The following is a 20,938-nucleotide window of genomic DNA, read 5'->3' on the forward strand; positions in this document are numbered from 1 at the left end:
AAGGGTGGAGGGAGAGCACTCAGAAGGAAAAAAAAAAAAAATCCTCTTCACGGTAAGACTGTAAGCTAAAATTCCATACACATGGGAGAAACTAGTTCTACAAAAGGCAGTAAAAGCAACAATTTGGATATGATTTCACTCCCAAGTGATACCATAATTATTCTAGAAGAAACTTTAAAATAAGTATTTTTGTCTTTAAAAATATAAATGGAATTATAAAAACCAAGATTACTAAATAAAACAAGCAGAAATTATACAAAAAGTGTAGGTATAAACATACCAACTAGAAATCCTGGACATGGAATAAACAAAGAATCAGCAAACTGGAAGATGGCACTGAGGAATGCCACAAAGGAGCGAGAGATAAAAATGTACAAAAGAACAATTAAGAAACACAGAGGATGTGTTTAATAAGAATTCCATAGGTAGAGAGTATAAGAAATGGTGAAGCTATATTCGCCTCCTTCAAATCTTTACCCAAATGTTACCATCTCAGTGTGATCTCCTGATGGGGTCTAACCACCCCTCCACCACCACTCCTTCCTTTCACCTGGCTATAACTATCTCCATAGCACTTACCAGCTTCTAACAGCCTTCATAAATTATGTATATTTACCGTTTCCCCAGACTAGAGTGTGAGAGTTATTTTTAAAAAGAGACAAAGAAGAGTACATTAAACCTAAAGCAAGTATAAGAAAGGAAATAGACCAAACAGACTAAGACAAAGGTTATAATGAGAGACAAAGAAGGACTCAGTAATGTCACTCTGGGTATCTATCTGAACAAACCCAAAATACTGCTTTGAAAGGACACGTGCATCCATATGTTTACTGCAGCATTATTTACAATAGCCAAGATATGGCGGCAACCTGGGTGTCCATTGATGGATCAATGGATAAAGAAGAGGTGGTAAGTACGTAGATACAATGGAATATCACTCAGCCATAAAAAAGAATGAAATCTTGCCCCCTCAGCAACATGGATAGACTTATGGGGTATTGTGCTGAGTGGAGTAGGTCAGCCAGAGAAAGACAAATGCCATATAATTTCACTCACATGTGGAATCTAAGGAACAAAATAAGCAAACAAAACAGGAACAAACTCATAGAGAAAACATTTTGAGGGTTGCTGGGTGGGAGTGGGGAAGGAGTGAGTGAAAAGGGGGAAAGGATTAACATACAAAAGTAGTTACAAAATAGTTATGGGGATGTAAAGCATAAGGAATATAGTCAATAATATTGAAATAACTATGTATGGTGTCAGATGGGTAGTAGATTTACCAGGGTGATCACTTCATAAGTTATATAAATGTCTAATCACCTTGCCACCTGAAACTCATATAATAGTGCATGTCAACTGTAAATGGAACATTAAAAAAATATTTTTAAAAAGATTAAATACCACGATGAAGTTAGATTTACATAACCGTGATGCCTATGGGGCTTGTGTCTCTTTTATGTTCTCATGCCACACCTTTCGGACCAATGTAAATCACCAGTGCTGGTTTGGCTGTGCAGTCCCTTTTATACAATTATGCATGTATACATTCCTTGGTGGTTGTGTGTAGGGCGTTTGAAATAAAGTAAGCTAATCCTATGGATTAGGATAAAATTATGGATATCAAAAAAAGTTAAGTCAAAATTATATCAAAAGAGATTAAGGACATCATAAAAGGAGCAGAAATCAAAACTTCCCATTTCAATCTTGATGCTGAGGATTTAAATACCTGACAAGAATTTAAAACAGAAGATGAAAGAGTAGGGAAGCAATGAGCTAGATTCTCAGTTGTCATAACCACGGCTTAAAATAATCAACCACCAACCAGATCCATAAATTCTGCTGGTAAAGGGGTTCTCCTAGAAATTCCAGCTGAACTGTTGGACAAGGTGCATTGATTGTATCCTCAAAGTGAGACTTTGAAAATACGGTGTGTTCTTTATTCTAACTGCATGTCAACTCAAGCACTGAAATCCTGTGCTAATTTTTAGGCTTATCTACATCTGGTCACCAGTTGACACAGCTTGCCAAGCTCCAGAATGTCCTCTTCTTGGCTCTTGCTTTCACAGATGCTTATCAGGAGGATGATGCATCTTGCTACCCATGCCACCACTACTGACATCAGCCTGGTTCTGGGTGGAAAAACATATTGAATCAACACACACAGTCCATAGTATGGCTGTGGTTGACAGATATGAGAGACGTACTTGCATACACCATTTCTACTAATTGAAAGCAAGGATCAAAATTTTGAGTAGATATTTCCAGAAAAAGTATGTCTACAGTAAGTATATAACCTCATTAAACATGGCCAATTCCAAAAACTAAATTTGGCTGACCACATATATAAATCATCAGAATTCATGTTTTTTTTCCTAAATTTTAAACATGTCAATATAACATTTCTATATTATGAATTACAAAATAATTCATAACAATTCTATAGACCATATGCAAGTTTATTTAAATAATTTAACACTGCACAGAGAGCTAATTTATAAATATAAAAAAATAGATGGTTTAGCAACCAAATATAAGCACCACATGGAAGGAGATTACACATAAACCATCAGCCTTTGAAAGATTAAGGCAACATTAATATCTCAAGTAATTTTATGAGAATGCTTTACTCATATGATAGTCAGATGTTATTAAAACATCTCAAAATAGGCAGAGCCCACAAATTTTTTAGTATGAAGTCTTCTTTTCCAGTCTTCTTGTCAATATACTCTTCTTAAATACTGTACAACCATTAGTCAAGATTGACAAAGGGACTATCAAAGCCACTATCTTGTTGGCTAGATAGAGGAGCAGTTAGTTTTCTCAAAGGCTGCTGATGCATGGAGGATGGTTCTGTACTACTCAGTTTTTTGAAATCTGACTTTAATATATCAGCCTTATGATGAGTTGGGTGCCCAACGGTCATACTGATCTTCCCTGGCTGGGAATACATGGTTTCTTCTGCTGTGTCTGGAATGTGACTACTTTGCCACTTCACTGGTTGACAATTCGTATTATTTTTCTCTGCATCTGAAAGACAACTGGCTGCTGACAACTGTTTGAAATTACCAGACTCAGCTAGCATATCCACAGTTTCTTGTGGCCTACCATGTAAAAATGACACTTCACGACTGTTGCATGGTAAAGTGGCATCGTGGGAATACCAGCTACTGGTGTCACTCAGGTCTTCTCCATCCCTTACTGGAGCTTCCTGAACACTCAAACTTCCATTTTTCTCAGATGCAGCATTTTCACTCCCCATTAGTGGATTACACTTATATACTTTTAAACCAACTCTTTCATTAGGACATTGAAAGGTTATGTGCGTGGATCCAGATTCAGAAAGATTAGGGGCATTTCTAGGCGAGGACTGATTTCCAAAGTTCCCCAGAAAGGGGTATTCAGAGCCAGTATCACTGAGCAGGTCTTTCTTCTTGTGCAAACCAAAGCCTCTTTCACCTTCGCAAGGGACAGAGTTGGAAATGTTCCTTGGCAAAATGTCCAGATGTTTGGGACTATTATCCCCAAACTGAAAGTCTGAATGTGACCCTTTGGGACCCATGTGCTTTATGTCCTGGTGCTCTGAGTCCTCCAGTCGCCTTCGTAAGTCACAAGCGGCCCTCCTCTTAGGAACCTGGTTACACATACTTCTGGGGATAGTTTTCAAACTGTTTGATTTGCTTTCAATATGACATGGTATATTCTGATTCACATCATTCCTTTTTGATTGTTCAACGATTATCTCTGAAGTCAGAGGCAGTACTATAATATACAAGGGAACACAAAATTAGGAGAAAATACTGAAAAAGAAAAAAAAATTACATTTTTGCATATTCCCAAAGAATGCTTATATATTTTAAACATTATCAAAGAGAATACATCAATGCTGGACATTTTAAAGTAATCTTTTACATATATCCATTCAATAAAGCTAGCTAATTTTGTTACTGAAATCTGATACATTATTATTGCTATCCACCTGATCTATTATTTTCTGCAATAGATGTTACAGCATTTAACAGCCAACTGCAATGTTTCCAATTCTGCTCTGATGTCAAATATGAAGTTTCCAGGAAGAAACCCACTGCCCAACACCTATGCCCACCTGCACTCATGCCCACCTGCACTCATGCACACAAACGCGCGTGCGCGTGCACACACACACGCACAGCACAAACTAATCGGTCTCTGATTTAATTAGCTAAGACATTAAATCTGACCAAAGGCAAAGCAGCCACATAGCATACGATCAGAGGTATCATGGCAATATGTCTCAGAATAGTGTACCTTGGACCCTCGAAGCCCTATAAAAGGTTTGCTTCTACTGGGGACATTTATTTGCATACTATGGCTCTAAATCTAGAAAATTCTTTTCTTGTTATATGTCACTGCCCTTATATACCCAAGGTTCACATCACCATTCCAAGACTGACACAAATAATCTTCGTGTTTCTATTTGAGAAATATTTACCAATATCAGACTCGTGGATTCTTGAACGATCTCTGCTTGAAGCTTTCCAAAGTCCAAAAATACCATTTCCCCACAGATATGTTCAAAATCTCCCAGTGTAACTGGGAATTTACCAGTGTGTTCATGTATTTTCATCAGCTTTTGCTTTACATATTCTAAAGCTATTTTTTTAATGTAGAGAAAGAAACCATTTATATAGTTCTTGAGAGGCTGTTCTTTTATCATGAGCTTTGGTCCTTTTAAATGCTAACTCTAATTTACCTAATATTAAATTTAAATTTATAATTTATCTAATATCAACACTGCGTTTGCTTGGTATGTCACTTTCCATCCCTTTATTTTAAATTTTAGATGTACTTATACAAATAACATACGTCTGGATGTTTAAAAACGGTTTGAAAGTTGTAGTCTCTTAATAAGTGAGTTTGAACTATTCTTACTGTGACTGCTGCTATTTCAACCAACTATTGTTTTCTATTTATCCATCTTTCTAGCTGTACTTTTTGCTCCTTCTTAATTCTGTTATATTGAAAACATTTCCTTCCAAGTTTTTCACCTACCAGTTTGAAAGTTACATAATCTATTTCCATTTTTCTAATAGTTATCCTATTTTCAATATACATACTTAAACCTTCATTTTTCTGGCAACGGCTAGAGTTATCAGTATCTATACCCTCTCCTTTAAAATATTAAAAATCTGAGCATGTCGTTAGTTTCCTTTATAATATCCTCTTACATCTTTCTAGGAATACTATACTTTTCTAACATTCTCAGGCCCTGTTTGTTCTATGAATTCCATTTCCTTAGGTATAAGTTCTGTTTTTTTTGTTTGTTTGTTTTGAGTTTGGTGTCTTTTTTCATGGTGCTGGCTTTCTATAAATATATGATGATTTCTGGTTGAATACTTTATCTTTTAGGTGTCCTGAATGTGGTATCTGTTTGTGCTGCTTATTTAAAGGAGTTGAGAGTGGAGTGGGAAGGAAAAGCTGCAAGGCAGAAAAACCTATGAGCTGGTACTCCGGGCATGTGGGCTCTCAGTGCCTTCTTGATGTGGCTAGCCACCTGGAGCACTGCCCTGCTGCCAAACTCTTTGTTTCTGTTGCTCTTACCCAGCCTAATGTTGGGCTTGGGGGAGGAAGAGGAGAATGAGAGATAAAGAGGGTAATCCCACCTGGTTATTGGTGTTCTAGAACACCAAACTAATTATCCCGCCAGTATCCTTAGGCTTACTACACCTCCTGGAACATACCACCTTCACACGTGAAACAGTTTTGCTATTGCTCCTTCTCGTAGCTGTCATCTTCTGGCAGTTTTGAATTGAGGTTCCCATCTTCAATCTTATACTGTCTTCATTCTTTCAGAGATTCCTCACACTTCTGGTCTATCAATTGTAACTTTTCTAAGCCCGGTTATAATTTCTTCTTTTTCTCCTTTTTAATTTGTTGTTTAAAATCTTTTCTATCATTTCTAGGGATGAAAGCAGCAACAGGATGCTGATGGGTATGCTCAGTCTGCCTACTTCAACTGGAAACTACACTCTTTTTTGTAAATTTCCAGTTTAAGTAAAACACACACACACAACTTTATAAACTACTTCTCACTCTAAAAATCTTAAGTATCTAAAAGAAGAGAGAAGGAAGAAAAGAAAGAAAAAAAAGAAAGAAGAGAGAAAACCTCCAAGTGACTCATTTTGACATACCTGACTCTACAGTCTTGCTTTGGGATCTCTTAGACATAGGCGTTTCCAACAATTTTGCCATCGTAGCAAGTTTGCTAGCAGCATTCATAATCTTTTTCTCAGGTCTGTGGGAATTCCAGAATATTAAATTAATATAGTTTAAAGGAAAAAAATGAATTTCCTCAGCCCCAGGATTTCTGTTTTCCTATTAGCTCTGCCAATATTTAGGGTAGCCCAATCATTAAGCTTCTCTTAACCCCCAATAGCTGATCATGTAGAATAGTTAATACTGTGGTTAAGAAAAATGCTTAGAAAATGACAACTTGCCATCTTGGTACTCCAAGGACACAATGTTTGTTTAGACTGAGCTTACCCTTCCTGTTTTCCATTATCCTGCAAGATCTGTTGGAGGCAAGTCAAGTAATATTTGCGCATCTTTCGAGCGGTTTCTTGACGTTCTCGCAACACTTCTGCTTTTACCATTTCCGCAGCTCTTTCCTTACTCTCCTGAATATAACGAAGCATATCACCTGGCGGGTGAGGGAGGTGAGGAGAGAGGTATAGAGAAACCCCCACAGAAAGCATGTTCATTACCAGTTTTTCAAAAACAGGAGAGGAAGACTTCAGATCAATTTTCTAGGAGATAAAGTGATTTGAGGTATAGTTTAAACATTATACTTTTTCACAATCATTAAAATGGAATATTTCAGATCACTATTTTGGTAGATTCAAAGGAGAGGGAATCTAAAAGTCCTTTTAGAATGATGACGGCCACATATGGTAAGGAAATTCCCTAGGGAAATTTTGTCATATTCTGAAACAATGAGGCAAGAAAAAACCTGTAAATATGAAGCACAGAAACATATGCATTTCAGCTGAATATTGAGGGAAGCAGACATGGAAAGACAGAAGGAGGCAATATGAGCTGGAGAGAGTCATATTCTTTTTTACTTGTGCTCTAAAAATTCATGTTTCATTATTTATTCAAATCTTTCATCACCACTTATGAATATCCAACTAAATGCAGCCTTATCACCCATGAGAGAAATGTACGAAATGCAACTGCAGGGAGAGGAATGAGACTTATGTTACCTTCTCCTAACTTACATTTAAAAAATGGTTCACGGGTTTCAAAATTTCTTTTTATCTTTAATTCAACATGTTTTGCTTGGGACTACCAGTAGTTAAGATTAACATTATTTACAAAATCCAGGGCTACAGCCTACATCTAGAATATCACATCCCTGTTATACTAAAAGATATATATTCATAGAAGAAATTCCCTAGCATCAGTCAGCATTTCTTGAAAATCAGACGTTATCTGCAGAAATCTAACTGGGAAACTATTTTTCATTATTTGAAGTGGGAAAAATTAAAATTAAGTACATGTCAACACAAAAATCTCCAACCAATCTCTAACTTGTAAACAACACATACACACACACGTTATCATCTTAGGATAAAAAAAATACTTAAAATTTTACTTCCTGATTAATATGCTTGCAAACAAAAAATTGCTTTGTTTGTAGTAATACGGCCTCTCTTAGAACCAGCAACCAATGAAAAGCAAATCCTCTTTACTGATAATAACTGGACTTACAGAACATCCATGCATGAGTCTGATGATCTAACAATTATATTTGGAACTTGAAATACTTTCCACTCATTTTATTTTAAATGAACACAATGTGGGGAAGTAAATATATATATATATATTTTTCCAATATAAATACTGATTGCTGTCCTGGGAGATACGTACATTCTATGTGATATTGTAATTAAAAACCAGGAGGAATTCCACCGGAAAAACAAACCAAAGAAATGCTCTGCAGCTCATGCTGCCCTACCTAGCACTGCAAACGACTTGATAAATACATTTACATCTGTGATTTTTAATCCATTATTAAAATAATGAGAAACAACAGAACTCCTAACTACATCCATTTTCCATGACCCTTAAAAGTTTTTGGTAGGAAAAAATAGTTGCTAATATAAAACTCATGTGACATTTAGGTTGCTACCAGTTATTTAAGTTGTAAGATTATGAAATTTTTAGTTTAGCATTAGTGTCCAAAAACAAAACAGGATAATCAACAATATAAAAATAACTATCCTCGTGTTACTTCCAAAAGGCATCACTTTGGCAAAATAATCCATTGCTGTATAATTAGGGAAGGTATCAATGATCTCTCCTATAAAGCAGGTAAGATTCTAGAACAAGGAAGTTTGGAAAATTCCCCTGAATCACTACTGTTAGTAACAAAAAAGGCCTGAACTACCTTGAAGTCTTAGGAATGTCTTTAGGGACTTACGCTTGATTTTTTTTACAGCTTTAATGTACTGCCCACGAAGTTCTTCCAAGGCCCCCTGACTGCATGGCGACCCAGCATTTTCAATGGCTCCTTCTGACAGGGACCTAGAAACAAACCAAAGATTGCAAAAACAGATTGTAAGTGAAAAATTTCATTTGAAAAAAAAATCCATATATTCCAATAAAATAAACTGAGGTATGCCAAAAAATTTTTCATATATGAGGATCTTTATTATATAGTTATTTAAAATAGGAGAAAAATGGAAATAATTTAAATGTTATGGTTACTTAAAGAAATCTTGGTAAATCCACATGATAAAAATCTATGCAGCTACTGCAAAGCATATTATAGGAGACTATCTAATGACACAGAAAGATGTTTATCTTATAATGTGAAGTTAATGAAAGGTTACAAAATAGCTTATAGTCTCAATTTTTAAAACATGTGCACATGGTATGTGTGTCTAAAGTGGGGCTTAAATGATATAAATATCATTTATAAATGATATAAATGATATAACATATCATTTAGGTTAACAGAAGGTATCTCCTGGGGATAGGGTGTTAGAAGATATTCTTTTTTTGTACTGTTTGCTAATGTTAATGTGAATGACTGAGGAGCATTCTGAGAAATGTCATTAGGCAATTATGTTATTGTACGAATATCATAGAGCGCCCTTACACAAACCTAGATGGTACAGCCTATTACACACCTAGGCTATATGATAGAGCCTATTGTTTCTAGTCTACAAGCCTGTATAGCAGGTTACTGAATAAAACAACATGAGATTAAATCAAGCACAAGAGAAAAGGATGCAATCGAGAGACATGGTAAACAAAAGATGTATGAGGTGTAAGACAGTATGTGGTTTCACAGCAAACTTTACTCTAAATTAAGGATAAAAAGTATAATATAGTAAATACATAAACCAATAACATAGTTGTTATCAGTATCAGGTATTGTATACTGTATATAATTGAATGTGCTATATTTTTATACAGCTGGGCCCTCCACAAACACATGAAGCCTTGGGCGACGATATGACAGTGATGATGTCACTATGAATTAGAATTTTTCAGCTCCATTTAAAAGTCTTATAGGCTCACTGTCACATATGCGGTCCATCATGAACCAAAACGTTGTTATTCAGCACATGACTATATAACAATAACAATAAATGATATTCTTGATATTACATTATTGATATGATTAACAAAAAATTTACTTAGAAATAAGCAACTTCTTTATTAAAGAATAAAAGTATACCTTGGTGGTATTTTACACAAGTTTCTCAATTCTTCCAATTTATTCTTCATTTCATTGTTTTCTTCTATTAATTCTTCAACAACTTTACTATTGTCTTCTAAAAAAGATAATTGTAGTACATTGGTCAATTAATGTCTCTTTTCCTCAGACTTCTTTTCCCTTAAGTTCTCACTGCAGATGTTTACAGAGAAAACTTTGAATTTCCAGTTACGCCCTATGTCATTCATTCCCTGATGAATCCTAGTCTGATCACTTCCTGTTCTCTCAGCAGTTAAAATCCGTATTCCATCTCCATCTTGTTTTGGGTTATGCACTATTCTGGAATAGGTTCCCCAATTTTTCATGCGCATGTTTTGTTTTTCAGCTAGACTCTGTAGTTCTGTAGAAAAATACTAGGTTTTCCAATTCCCTGTTCTCCATGGATCCTGGGGTACAGACTATGATCATATAAATGATCATTGAACAAGGCCCTCAATACAAAATTTTTTAAAAAATTAAGCTTAAATAGGTGCCATTCTCAGAATTAAGGTTAAAATTTTCAATTCTTTGAACTTTTAAAAAGAAGATGAGACTGATCGAGTCCATGTGGTACAGAAGACAAAGCATGAATTTCAGAGTGCGAGACATGGATTTAAATGCTAGCTCTGCTTACCAGTTGGATGAACTTAGGCAAATTATTAATCTTTCTGAACATGACTTTTGTCATATGAAAATGGGGATATCATTACCTACTTTAAGAAAATAATAAAACTAAAACAATAAATGTACAGCACCTTATATAATGTCTGACAATACCAATGTTCAATAAGAATATGGCATCTCATGTATCCCATTCTCGACCCTCTCAACACACCCCATAAATTGGAGAATGAATCACTCCATTCTCCCTAGTGATTTTTAAACCGCTCACTCTTACTCTATCATTTTCGAATAAATGCTATGAAGGTAGGAAAAATGGAATTTAAGAAACAAGACTGATACGAACACAAGAGCAATAATATTATCACCTATCAGATTTATGTGAAGACAAACACTGAAATCAAACTACCAAAGGATTTAAATTCTGACCCTGACTCCTTTGTTTTTGAGCTAAGTACCAAGTTTGATGATTTCTAAGTCTACAACTTATGGAAGATATCAGCCGGAGAAAGCACTATGCAGAATAATGATTTTATGCTCACAATGTATGGTGGCAATTATTTTTTAGAAATAATCATATCCAACTGCCCTTCTCATTTTATTAGGTAAAATGGATCTTTTTTCTTTTGGTTTTCATCACATTTTACAATAGCTACATTGTTATCTACATCTACAGTTGGACAAATGTCTTACTCTTCTGGCCTCTACTAAAGAATTAAGCAATCACAACGAGAACTATAGTTGTTAAAATTGTCTGAAAATTCTTAAAAGTTTTTTTTTTCCACTTCAACATAATAATTATGTATCTCTAACAGACTTAGCAAGCAGTAGGTGAGGTAGGCAGCTTCTCTTAGTCAATAGTATTTACAAACTATGCTGTGATACCAGATACTGTGCTAAATGCTGGGACAGGACTTGGTCCTTGTCACCATCAAGTATACACTCCAAGGGGCAGTACAGACAATCGATAATTACAAGAATGATGAATGCTATAAAAAAATCACAGGTGGTATGGGGAATGTCTAACGGACATGCGGTGGGTTGGATTACTCCCTTGAGGAGGTAAATGCACTGAGGAATAGATAAGGTGGAATTAGCCAGGCAATGTGATCAGGATGGGAGGACAGATGTTTTGGTAAAGGGAAAGAATGCAAAGAGGACCACAGAAAAGAAACAATAAAATTCATGCTATGGCTCTGTGAAAGAGTAAAGGGGCTAGGGTAAGATGAGGCTGGAGGGGCTGGCAGATGCTGGCTCATGAAGGGTTTTTTAGACTCTGTTAAGTATTTGTATTTCATACTGAGGACCACATCCGGCCACTGAAGGGCTTTAAACAAAAGTGTCCTGATCCAATTCACTTTTTTAAAAGGTCACTCACTAAAAGGTAGCTCTAGCTGCCTGATGGAGAATGGATGGGAGGGGCAATATTGGAAGCAGAAAGACTCAAGAGGTAACTGTTGTCCAGGCAACAGATAGAGGTGAATCTTTTCTGGATGATGTGATTATTTGGGACTATCAGATTCAGTCCTCATTCATTCAAACATTTACTATTGGCTGGTATATAGTGGGCACCATAACAACAAGTGTAAACAAAATAAAACATTCCTTATCCTCAGGGTACTTATAAGCTGGAAAGGGTACTGGGCTAGTAACCAAAAAAATCAAATACAGAATGGTAATAAAGGAGGAGCCTGGTAATATGGGGCCACACAGGAGAGGCCCACCTAACCTAGGGGAAAGTCAAGGAGGGCTCTGCAGATAAGTCATCTTCTCAACTGAGTCTTAAAGGATAAGGAAGAGTTAGGCCAAAAAGAGAATGAGAGGGTAAAGTGTAGGACAGAGTGACAATATCATATACAAGATCTAGCAGTAAAAGAAAATTCCTGACCAGGAATCTGAAATATTTCAAACGTAAAGAGTATAGAGCATAGGATATAAGTGAAAAATAAAAGGTAAGTGGGAGCAGCCTCATAAGTCCAAAAACTACCTTTCTTAGAAGGGCAATAGAAAATGGCAAAAGACAATCATTTCGCTAATTTCCGTAAAAAAAAAAAAAAAAACAAACAAAACTGTGAAGGATGGACTGGAAGGAGGCCAGATCAGACCCATATGGCTTTGTTCATGTCCCTCTGCCTAGAACACTGTTCTCTTTGGCAAAGACCTTCATCTTTCAAGGCTTAGTGAAGGCTTCCTTAACTTCGATAGGAGGAAGAATTAACATTTTTTCTTCCACGAACATACTGCCAGTAGCACACATTGCTGCGATTATTTATTAATTTGTTTTTAGTTCTCCTAGCTTGATGATAAGCTTCTTGAAGAACAGTCTTGTACTTCTCCATCAGAACTGGAATTTTGTCTGATGTATTTATTGCTGTATCCCCAGTGCCTAGAATACTGCTTGACACAGATTAGGCACTCAATATCTGTTCAATCAAAAAAAGGATGAAAGGAATGTGACCTTTTAATCAGAGCTCCAATTTTCCTCTTTTGAATTCAGTAATAATGTGGTTAGTACAAATAAGGTCCAGATTAGTTTACATTAATCCCCCAAAGAGAATCAGTGCCTACATTAACTAAATGTCACATTTGAACATTTCAACAAGGATCAAAGAGATTTATGCTGGTAGCAGTGCTACCTTAGATGCTAACCTCCAATTTTTTCCACTACAGCTTTGTGCTTCCTTTCTAAATGCTGAAGATGCCTACAGCATTTCTCCAGTTTTCTTTTCAGATCTTGACATTCCTGTTTTGCCTTTTCAAGTTGTTGGAAGCAGTGTCCACACCATGAATCTTTAATCTCAAGGATCTTTTTCTCATCTGCAAAAATTAAATGATAGCAAACTTTTTATATCAACTTAGACTAAAAGCTGGGAAGAAGGAAAGAAGGAAGGAAGGAAGGAAGGAAGGAAGGAAGGAAGGAAGGAAGGAAGGAAGGAAGGAAGGAACCTTGATGACATCACTAAAGGCAACAGTATAACTAACTGAAAAAAGCATGAGACTTGAGAGAGACTTGGATTTAAATCCTGTTTCCACTATGTAATGGCTGTATGACTCAGGAGTGTATTACTTAACCTCTCTGAGACTTAGTTCCTTAATATGTAAAATTGAATAATAACATCTATTTTAAAAATTGCTATGAAATGTAATGCTCAGATCTTAGTACTGAATACCAATCTCCACTAAAAAGAACCAGGGATCTTCAAGAAATAACTGACTACAGTACTGGATCGGGGTATATCAAGATGAGGCTAGAGTATTTTGCTATGCCGGAAAGTTAAGAAATTAATCAAAAATATAGCATATCACAAGGGCAAGGGGCTCCACTAGCTGAATCTGGGACATTCTGAAGAGTAATTTAGTAATAAATTATAAAATTTTTTTAAATAGGAATTCATGAGTCATAGCAATAATAAGATGGATAAATGGATAGGTAACTTTGTAGGTAGGTAGATGGATGAATGGACAGACAGATAAAAAGAGATAAATAAATAATACACACATGCTAGAGGGGAGGTAAAAGTGGAGGAAGGTCTGGAGTTGGAAAAATTATAATTTTGCAACCACCATAGTAAAGACTTGATCAGGTAAGTAACATCAATGATTGCTAAATAAAAGAGAAAGTTTTAATGAGAAGAAGAATATTTTCGTGATCTTAAAAGTATCTTCCCACAGACTGCTTATCAGTTGCAAAGGGAGAAATCTTAGTAATTATACAGTGAAGACAGCTGGACAACACCTTGACCAGGTGCTCAAAATGAACCTCGCCAATAAAAGGCATCATGCACATCCAGATGTGATAACACATCACCTATGCCATGCTCCAGTCAAGAAAACACAACATGAATCTACTTATGAAGAAACATCAGATAAACCTCAAATGAGGAAAGATCTATTAAAAGTTAGTAGGGTTTAGGTAGGGAGAGAGGAGAGAATATGTCTCTCAAAAATGTCAGTCATAAAAGGCAAAGAGAGACTGGAAATATTCTAATATCCTAGATTAAAGGAGATAAAAAAGACGTGACATCTAAATGTAATACTTGACCTTGAAAAGATTCCTGTACTGGAGAGGGGAAAATGCTATAAAAGACATTATTGGGTAATTGACAAAACTAGAATGTAAACAGTAGATTGCTACGATATATTTATTTAATGTTAAATTTACTGTACTAAGGTTATACAAGAAAAATTCCTATTTTTTGAAAATATACACTGAAGTATTTAACAGTTAAAGCACACAAGTATATAACTTACCTTCAAATAATTCAGGAAAAAATGAAATATTCACATAAACATCCGCAAAGAAGAGTATAAAATAGGGTAAAATGTTATCAACAGGTCTATCTAGGTAAAGGGGATATGAGTGGTCTTTTATTTTTGCACCTTTTCTGTAAGTTTTAAATTATCTCCAAATGAAAAAACTATTTTAAACTGTCAGGAGGTATAAATGTATAAAAATTGTTTGGCACAGTACCTGGCATAGAGCACATATACAATAAATAATACCTATTGCTATTAGTAATATATAGGATTCATATTTAAATAATATACAAAAATAATATAAAAAGTAAATTATTACTATTAATGTAACTGATATAATAAAGTAGTAATACAAATTGGCACAGGCTCAGAGGCCAACACCCAAAACATTGATGCAAAAATCACTGGTCCAGCAAAATTGTTCTTAGCTCTTTCCTGACTTTTTCGTTTCATTTAAATGGTTCTACTCATATTAAAAGATTAATGAAGTATCACCTAGGTAACACATATTGAACTTATATTTTTAGTTTAAGATACTGTTGTAAAACTAACAACCAGGCAAATGTCCTTTACAAGAGAATAATTTATAGTATATTCATATAATGGAATACTATACAGCAATGAAAATGTATCAACTAGAGCTACATGTGTCAACAATGACAAATTTTAGAAGCTTGATATTAAGTGGAAAAAGCAAGTTACAGACTATAACAAGTATTAAAGCATTTGTACACTGTTAAAATACAAACGAGATAAAGCAACAGCTTTTGAGGATATCTATACTTGAGCAAAACAAAGAAAAGCAAGAGAATAATTTTTTAAAAATGAGAATATTTATTACCTCAGGTTGTAGGGAAGTTACAGGGATGAAACTGTGGTGAAACATACAGTGGTCTTTAACAGCATCGGTGATATTCTATTTCTTAAGTAAAATAATGGGTCCCTGGTTGTTAGAGCCTTCATAACTTATATATGTATTACATATACTTGTTGCATGTGTGAAGTATTTAATTAATGTTTAAAATACTTTTTAAAATGATGAGATATCAAAATATAACCAGTTAACAGTGGCACCCTCTTGTGGTAGGATTGTAAAGGACTTTATAACTTACTACATGTTTTAGATTATTTATGATCTGATTTGTCTTAGGTCAAAACTAAGTTTTTTCATATTGACCAGACTTCCCAAAGCTATATAATATCGAAAACTACCCATTTCACAAAATATAATTCTCAGGCTATTCCAAATTTAACAGCAGAAATAAAATGGCATTAAAAAAGTAAGAAGCAAGATACAAATTATGGTAGTATTACCATGCACCTAATTAGCAATAAGATACCCTCAATCATCTAGAACCTAGAAGTAAGGGAAAGGGTCTAGAACAATAAAAAAAAATTACTGTCAACTGAGTTAGAAATGTGTGAAAACTGAGGTTATTGGCTTAGGACATATGATTTGCTCTTGCAATTCTCAATTCTTTTCCAGATTACAAACAGAAAGAATGTGTTTGTGTTTGTGTGTGGGGGGTGGAGGGGAGGGCCTGGGGGGCAAGCAGGTTGCCAGGGGTCAATATCCTAAAAAGGACGGGAACTAATAAAGGATATGCCAACTCTTGCCTAGCTCAATGATCTCAGTGAACAAGCAATATAAGCCCTATGTTCCTTGGTGAGTTCTGAATACCTCAAGGGCTGTAGTACAGCACACTGTTTCTTTTTCATAATGACAACTCTAGGTCACTAAGGAAATGTTAAACTATTAGTTCATCAAATATTCAAGAAACATAAACTATGTGTCATTCACTCTGCCATGTGTCAGGGAAGAAGAGATAAAGACACTGTCCCTCACACCTAATACACTTCTGAAAGATTTCCATTAAAAACAGTTGAATTAACTTCAGTAATTTGAATGAAAAGGTCTCAGGTATTTGGCAATTCTCTTCTGTGAAACCCTTGATTTCTCGATGAAGCCAGGTAATAAAAACATGACTAAAAAAAAGATTAAAGACAAAAAACATGACTGCTCTGTTAAAATTCTCATTATTCTCCTTCTAAGAAAAATCACTTGTGAATGGAGGGAAGACCATAAAAAGACAGAATTAAGAGGGCCTAAAGCAACCCAGTCTTCTAAATGCAAAATGGAATCTAGAGGGAGGACACACACTGAGTAGGAATAACAGTACACATTTGTTCACTCAAAAACTGTATACTTTTTTTAATCTCCTTTTATGCCCAAGGCAACACTCCAGAACTGTGATCACGGATGTTACAAAAACCAGTAGGAATAAAATCCCATTACCAGCTTTTGTTTCTGTTTCTTGCAAGGTCAAGGGCTGAGCGTGGTGTCCAGAAGTGGGTGCAGGAAGGATGGCCAGGACTCCAGGGTCTCCTCTGCCAGTGACCCCTGAGGCAGAATCCTTAGAGATCTTTGCCATATTTCTCTGAAATAGATTATTTTCATAATTAATGCCTAGTAAAAATCTTTACACAGTTCTCTATTTTAAAAGCTAATATGAAAAACAAAAACAAAAACAAAAACATGCTGCCTGAAAAAAATCTTGCCTGAACTATCACCAATATTTTTCTTATGGTGTTATGAGAATACTGTCATTACTCTGAACTGGTTGGTCTCTTATGACAAAATTTACCAAATTAAAACATTATCTGACAGAGAACTCATGGGCCAGCTATAAGACAGACATCAGATACATAATTTAAGAAACTTTAATGATTTATTGTGACCAAACCACAGAACAGACTATGCAAAATCAGAATTGTTCTTGAAATCCACTGCAGTAGGGGTCAGATTCATTAGAAACTGTAATACCAATCTTTTGCCTTCCATGAAATGAAAGTAACAACAGTACACAAAATTTTAACTTACATAGTAAGCTAAGTGTTTCTAAATACTTTAATATACAGTGTCATTTTGAAAGGAAGGACAGTTGAATGCCAATGTTAAAGAGAGAAACTGAGGCTCACCTAAGTTAAACATCTTGCACAAGACCATATCTTCACTAACAGGTATTGAACCGTCCCTGTTACAGACAATGCAGCTACTAAATTGGTTAACAGTGAGACATTCATTTAAGGTGATGTTTTTAAGTTCTGGACAACTGCTAAATCCCAAAGGATGATTTTAAGACGGAGTCTTGTTTAATGACTTCAGACACCTTTTTATGCTTGATTCTAGATTTTTGACTATAAGAAACTCATTTAACTGACCCTCAGGAAACCTACCTATGATGCCCAACAGAAGGAGAGATCAGAGTTAGAGAGAAAAGGGGAACTATGAGCATGCAAGAGGATATAGATGCAGTTGAAAACAAAAGGAGTAATAAACACTAACCTAAAGGTAGTCAGTGTTTCCAGTTGCTACTCAAAACTGGGAAAGCTAAGATGGAAAGCAGCAACCTTCTGTCTTAGCATTAAATTGACTTTCATGGCATGATAGAAGGCATCCTTAAGTTTGTTGGAAATTTTTATTTCGATTGATATTTCTCTTTTATGTATTATGAATGGTCATATTCATGTATTTTGACAAGGCATTCATTCTCTTGGTAACTTCATTTTTAATTCATTACATCCTTTCCATTTTAAAACCTTTTGATCATTTAAGTTATTTTAATGAGGACTTGTTTTATATATACTGATGATCTTTTCCTCTTTCATTTTTTATAAAAAGTTCTAAAAACTAAATTTAATAAATTATAAAACATAGCCCTTCGCATTTATGACACCTAATTTGCAAATTTATAATCATTGCTTTATCTCAAGCAATGAACTGAGTTAACTCTAAAACGGCAGAAGTCAAGTATTACTCCATGACAAATGCCAGATTAGGCATTTCAAAGCCACCCTTTTCTCAGGAATGGAATCTGATCCCACCCAACAAAAACCACAAATGTCTATAAGTTCTAGCCAAATTTCGTGATTTGGTCTCCAAAGACATGTGAGCCACATTAATGCATACAAATAATCGTATACTGTTTACATAATTATAAGGCCTATAAAAAGACCTGAGGTTGATTATATATTTATGGCAGGAAAAAGGTCTTATGTTTTCTTGATGTTTATAGCAGAGATTACCTCTTCAGAAAAGCAAACTTGAAAGCCTAAAACATGATTTTCCCATCACTTCTCATCCTTAAAACTTGCTCTAGATAATTATTTCAATTATCTATTTTTTTCCCCAATAATTATCAATAAAGTATTCTAAACAAGTTATCTTGCCCAGTTCTTCTTAAACTGAAAGCGTTTACTAAGTAGTCACATCTTTGTGAAATCAAGAATAAAAATATCAGTTGAAGTGAACTGGTAAGGAGTAAACTAATCTGTTAGGCGCCTTTGGCTCTGAAGTTCTGGGATGCAAAAGGGCCAAGTCAAGCTCCGTCATGTGTATCCTACAAAACCAAAGGAATGAGATAGGCCCAGGATTTGTACTTTATTTTTCCAATGAGCAACTATACGATTACCCAAGGTAATAAGTTAGTTATCTCCAAGCGTGGGACTAATTCCAGATTTTTTTCCTAGCTTATAACTCTTTCCAGTAAGTATTAATACCAGATGCCCAACACTGGCCTTGAAAATCTTCAATCACAATATCTAATGAACCTAAACTCATGTCTCGAGCCTTCGATCAGACCTTAGAATATTGGCATTTTTTTCCTACCTCTAATTCCAAATGTTGAAATCAGCTGATCACAATGACTAAAATATTCTGGACTTTTCATGTATACCTAGTTTCTTTAATCATAAGGGAGTAAGACTTTGGTTTTATCAGCCCTTCCACACAAACTAAAAGCTGCTTTCATGGAGTACTAATACAACTAAAAGAATACAACTAATTCATTAAGCGTGCACACAAATAGTACAACAACAAAACTGAGCTTCAGAGTTTTGTGTGAGTGAGCCATACCTCTGTTTGTTTCTACATCAAAATTCTTTGTACTTCATTGGCATTTTTTGCCTACATGAGATATAAATTCCTTGAGAGCAAGAAATAGGCTTCCAAAGTTTTTAGAAGCTCTTAAGAACCCCTAGTTTAATATGATGCATATTTCTTGAAGTGGTCATGCCCCCAAAACAAAATAAGAATGAGAGTTATTCAGTTTCTGAAATCTCAGGCCCTTACAAAGTATAGCATATATTTTTTATTAGGAAAAAGATATCTAAAGGATAAAAGGTCTGCCCCATATTTATGGCACTATGAAGAAAAAGTCTTCTTGGCAAAAAAAAAAAAAAAAAAAAAGGGCAATCCTTTGGATTTGCTACTAAATGTTTTTTAAACCACTGGTAAAAACACAAGTCTTACATCTATTAAACTGTAAAGTGAAGAAAGGAAATAATACCATGTGCAACTTCTGCAATTATCCTTGATATTCATTAGCTCTTTTCACTTCTCAGAAACATACCTTTTTCCATTTTGGGTCGGCATTTTCTATAAGTAGTGAGAGGATATCTTGAAATGCATTCTGAATGCAGGCCTTTAGTTTTTCAAAATATTGCACAGACACCCATTTTGAAGAACAAGTTGACACAAGCTGTGAAAGCTGCTTGTTCTCTGAACCACTGACATCCTCCTTTTGGGTGTCCTTTAAGAGAAATTCAAGCACAGTTAGAATGTCTTCCTCATACTGATAGATTTCCAGTTGAATCCGCCTGGCTTCCTGCATAGTCCACTCTCTGCGACTCTGGTCTAGACAGGTTTGTAATTCTGCCTCCTTCTGAAGAAGCAGTTCAGTTTTTTGTTTCACAAAGTCTTCTTTAGCTGCTGCAAGCACCTCATTAATTTTATTTCGATGATCATCTAAAAATTGCCGGTAATCTTGCTCATTTTGTTCTTGAATTCTGTGGATTTCTTCTTGCTTTTCTTTGTTCCATTCACTCCGGGCCTTAGCCAACTCGGCCCTGACAACCACAGGGACTTCCTCATTCTTTAATTCTAACTCTCTCTGAAGAGAATGAATCTTCTCTTCCAATTCTTTTGCAGGTATTACATTTTTCTTTGTATTTTCAAACTCGCTTCTCCATTTCTCTTTAGCTTCAGAAACAGCAAATGATATCTAAAAAGGACAAAACAACATACATTTAAGTGTTTAAAATTCTCCTTGTTGAAAAAAAATTTAAACTAAAGTAATTATTTGGGTTAACTTCTGAACTTAAGAGATTTACAATCAAAATTAAGGAGAAAGAGTGAATTCAGAAAAGACATTATTCTTAAAATTTTCTTATACTAAAAGATCTTTTCCTTCCTTTCAAATCACCTAATAATTTAGGTCTTCTGTTATTTAAAAAACAAAATATCAGTTTATTGAAGTT

At 35.1% G+C, this 20,938-nt stretch overlaps 1 protein-coding gene across 4 annotated transcripts in view; it reads right to left on the reverse strand.

Moving 5' to 3' along the window:
• Positions 1-2,440: 2,440 nt before the first annotated feature.
• The window catches only part of CEP152 (centrosomal protein 152), an 80,619-nt gene continuing 62,121 nt past the window's right edge, over positions 2,441-20,938 (reverse strand). For 3 of the 4 annotated variants that reach the window (XM_016163247.2, XM_036239169.1, XM_016163244.2), the window contains 8 exons: positions 20,032-20,682; positions 16,917-17,058; positions 13,013-13,180; positions 9,725-9,821; positions 8,459-8,562; positions 6,520-6,676; positions 6,168-6,271; positions 2,441-3,759 (listed from right to left, as the gene is read on the reverse strand). In XM_016163247.2, coding sequence (XP_016018733.2) covers positions 2,750-3,759; positions 6,168-6,271; positions 6,520-6,676; positions 8,459-8,562; positions 9,725-9,821; positions 13,013-13,180; positions 16,917-17,058; positions 20,032-20,682 — 2,433 coding nt within the window. In that variant the 3' untranslated portion in view covers positions 2,441-2,749. The remainder of the gene's footprint in view (positions 3,760-6,167; positions 6,272-6,519; positions 6,677-8,458; positions 8,563-9,724; positions 9,822-13,012; positions 13,181-16,916; positions 17,059-20,031; positions 20,683-20,938) is intronic. The other variant, XM_016163246.2, reaches the window with a different exon arrangement.

This window comes from Rousettus aegyptiacus, unplaced genomic scaffold (genome assembly GCF_014176215.1).
Source record: "Rousettus aegyptiacus isolate mRouAeg1 unplaced genomic scaffold, mRouAeg1.p scaffold_m13_p_3, whole genome shotgun sequence".
Taxonomy (NCBI): domain Eukaryota; kingdom Metazoa; phylum Chordata; class Mammalia; order Chiroptera; family Pteropodidae; genus Rousettus; species Rousettus aegyptiacus.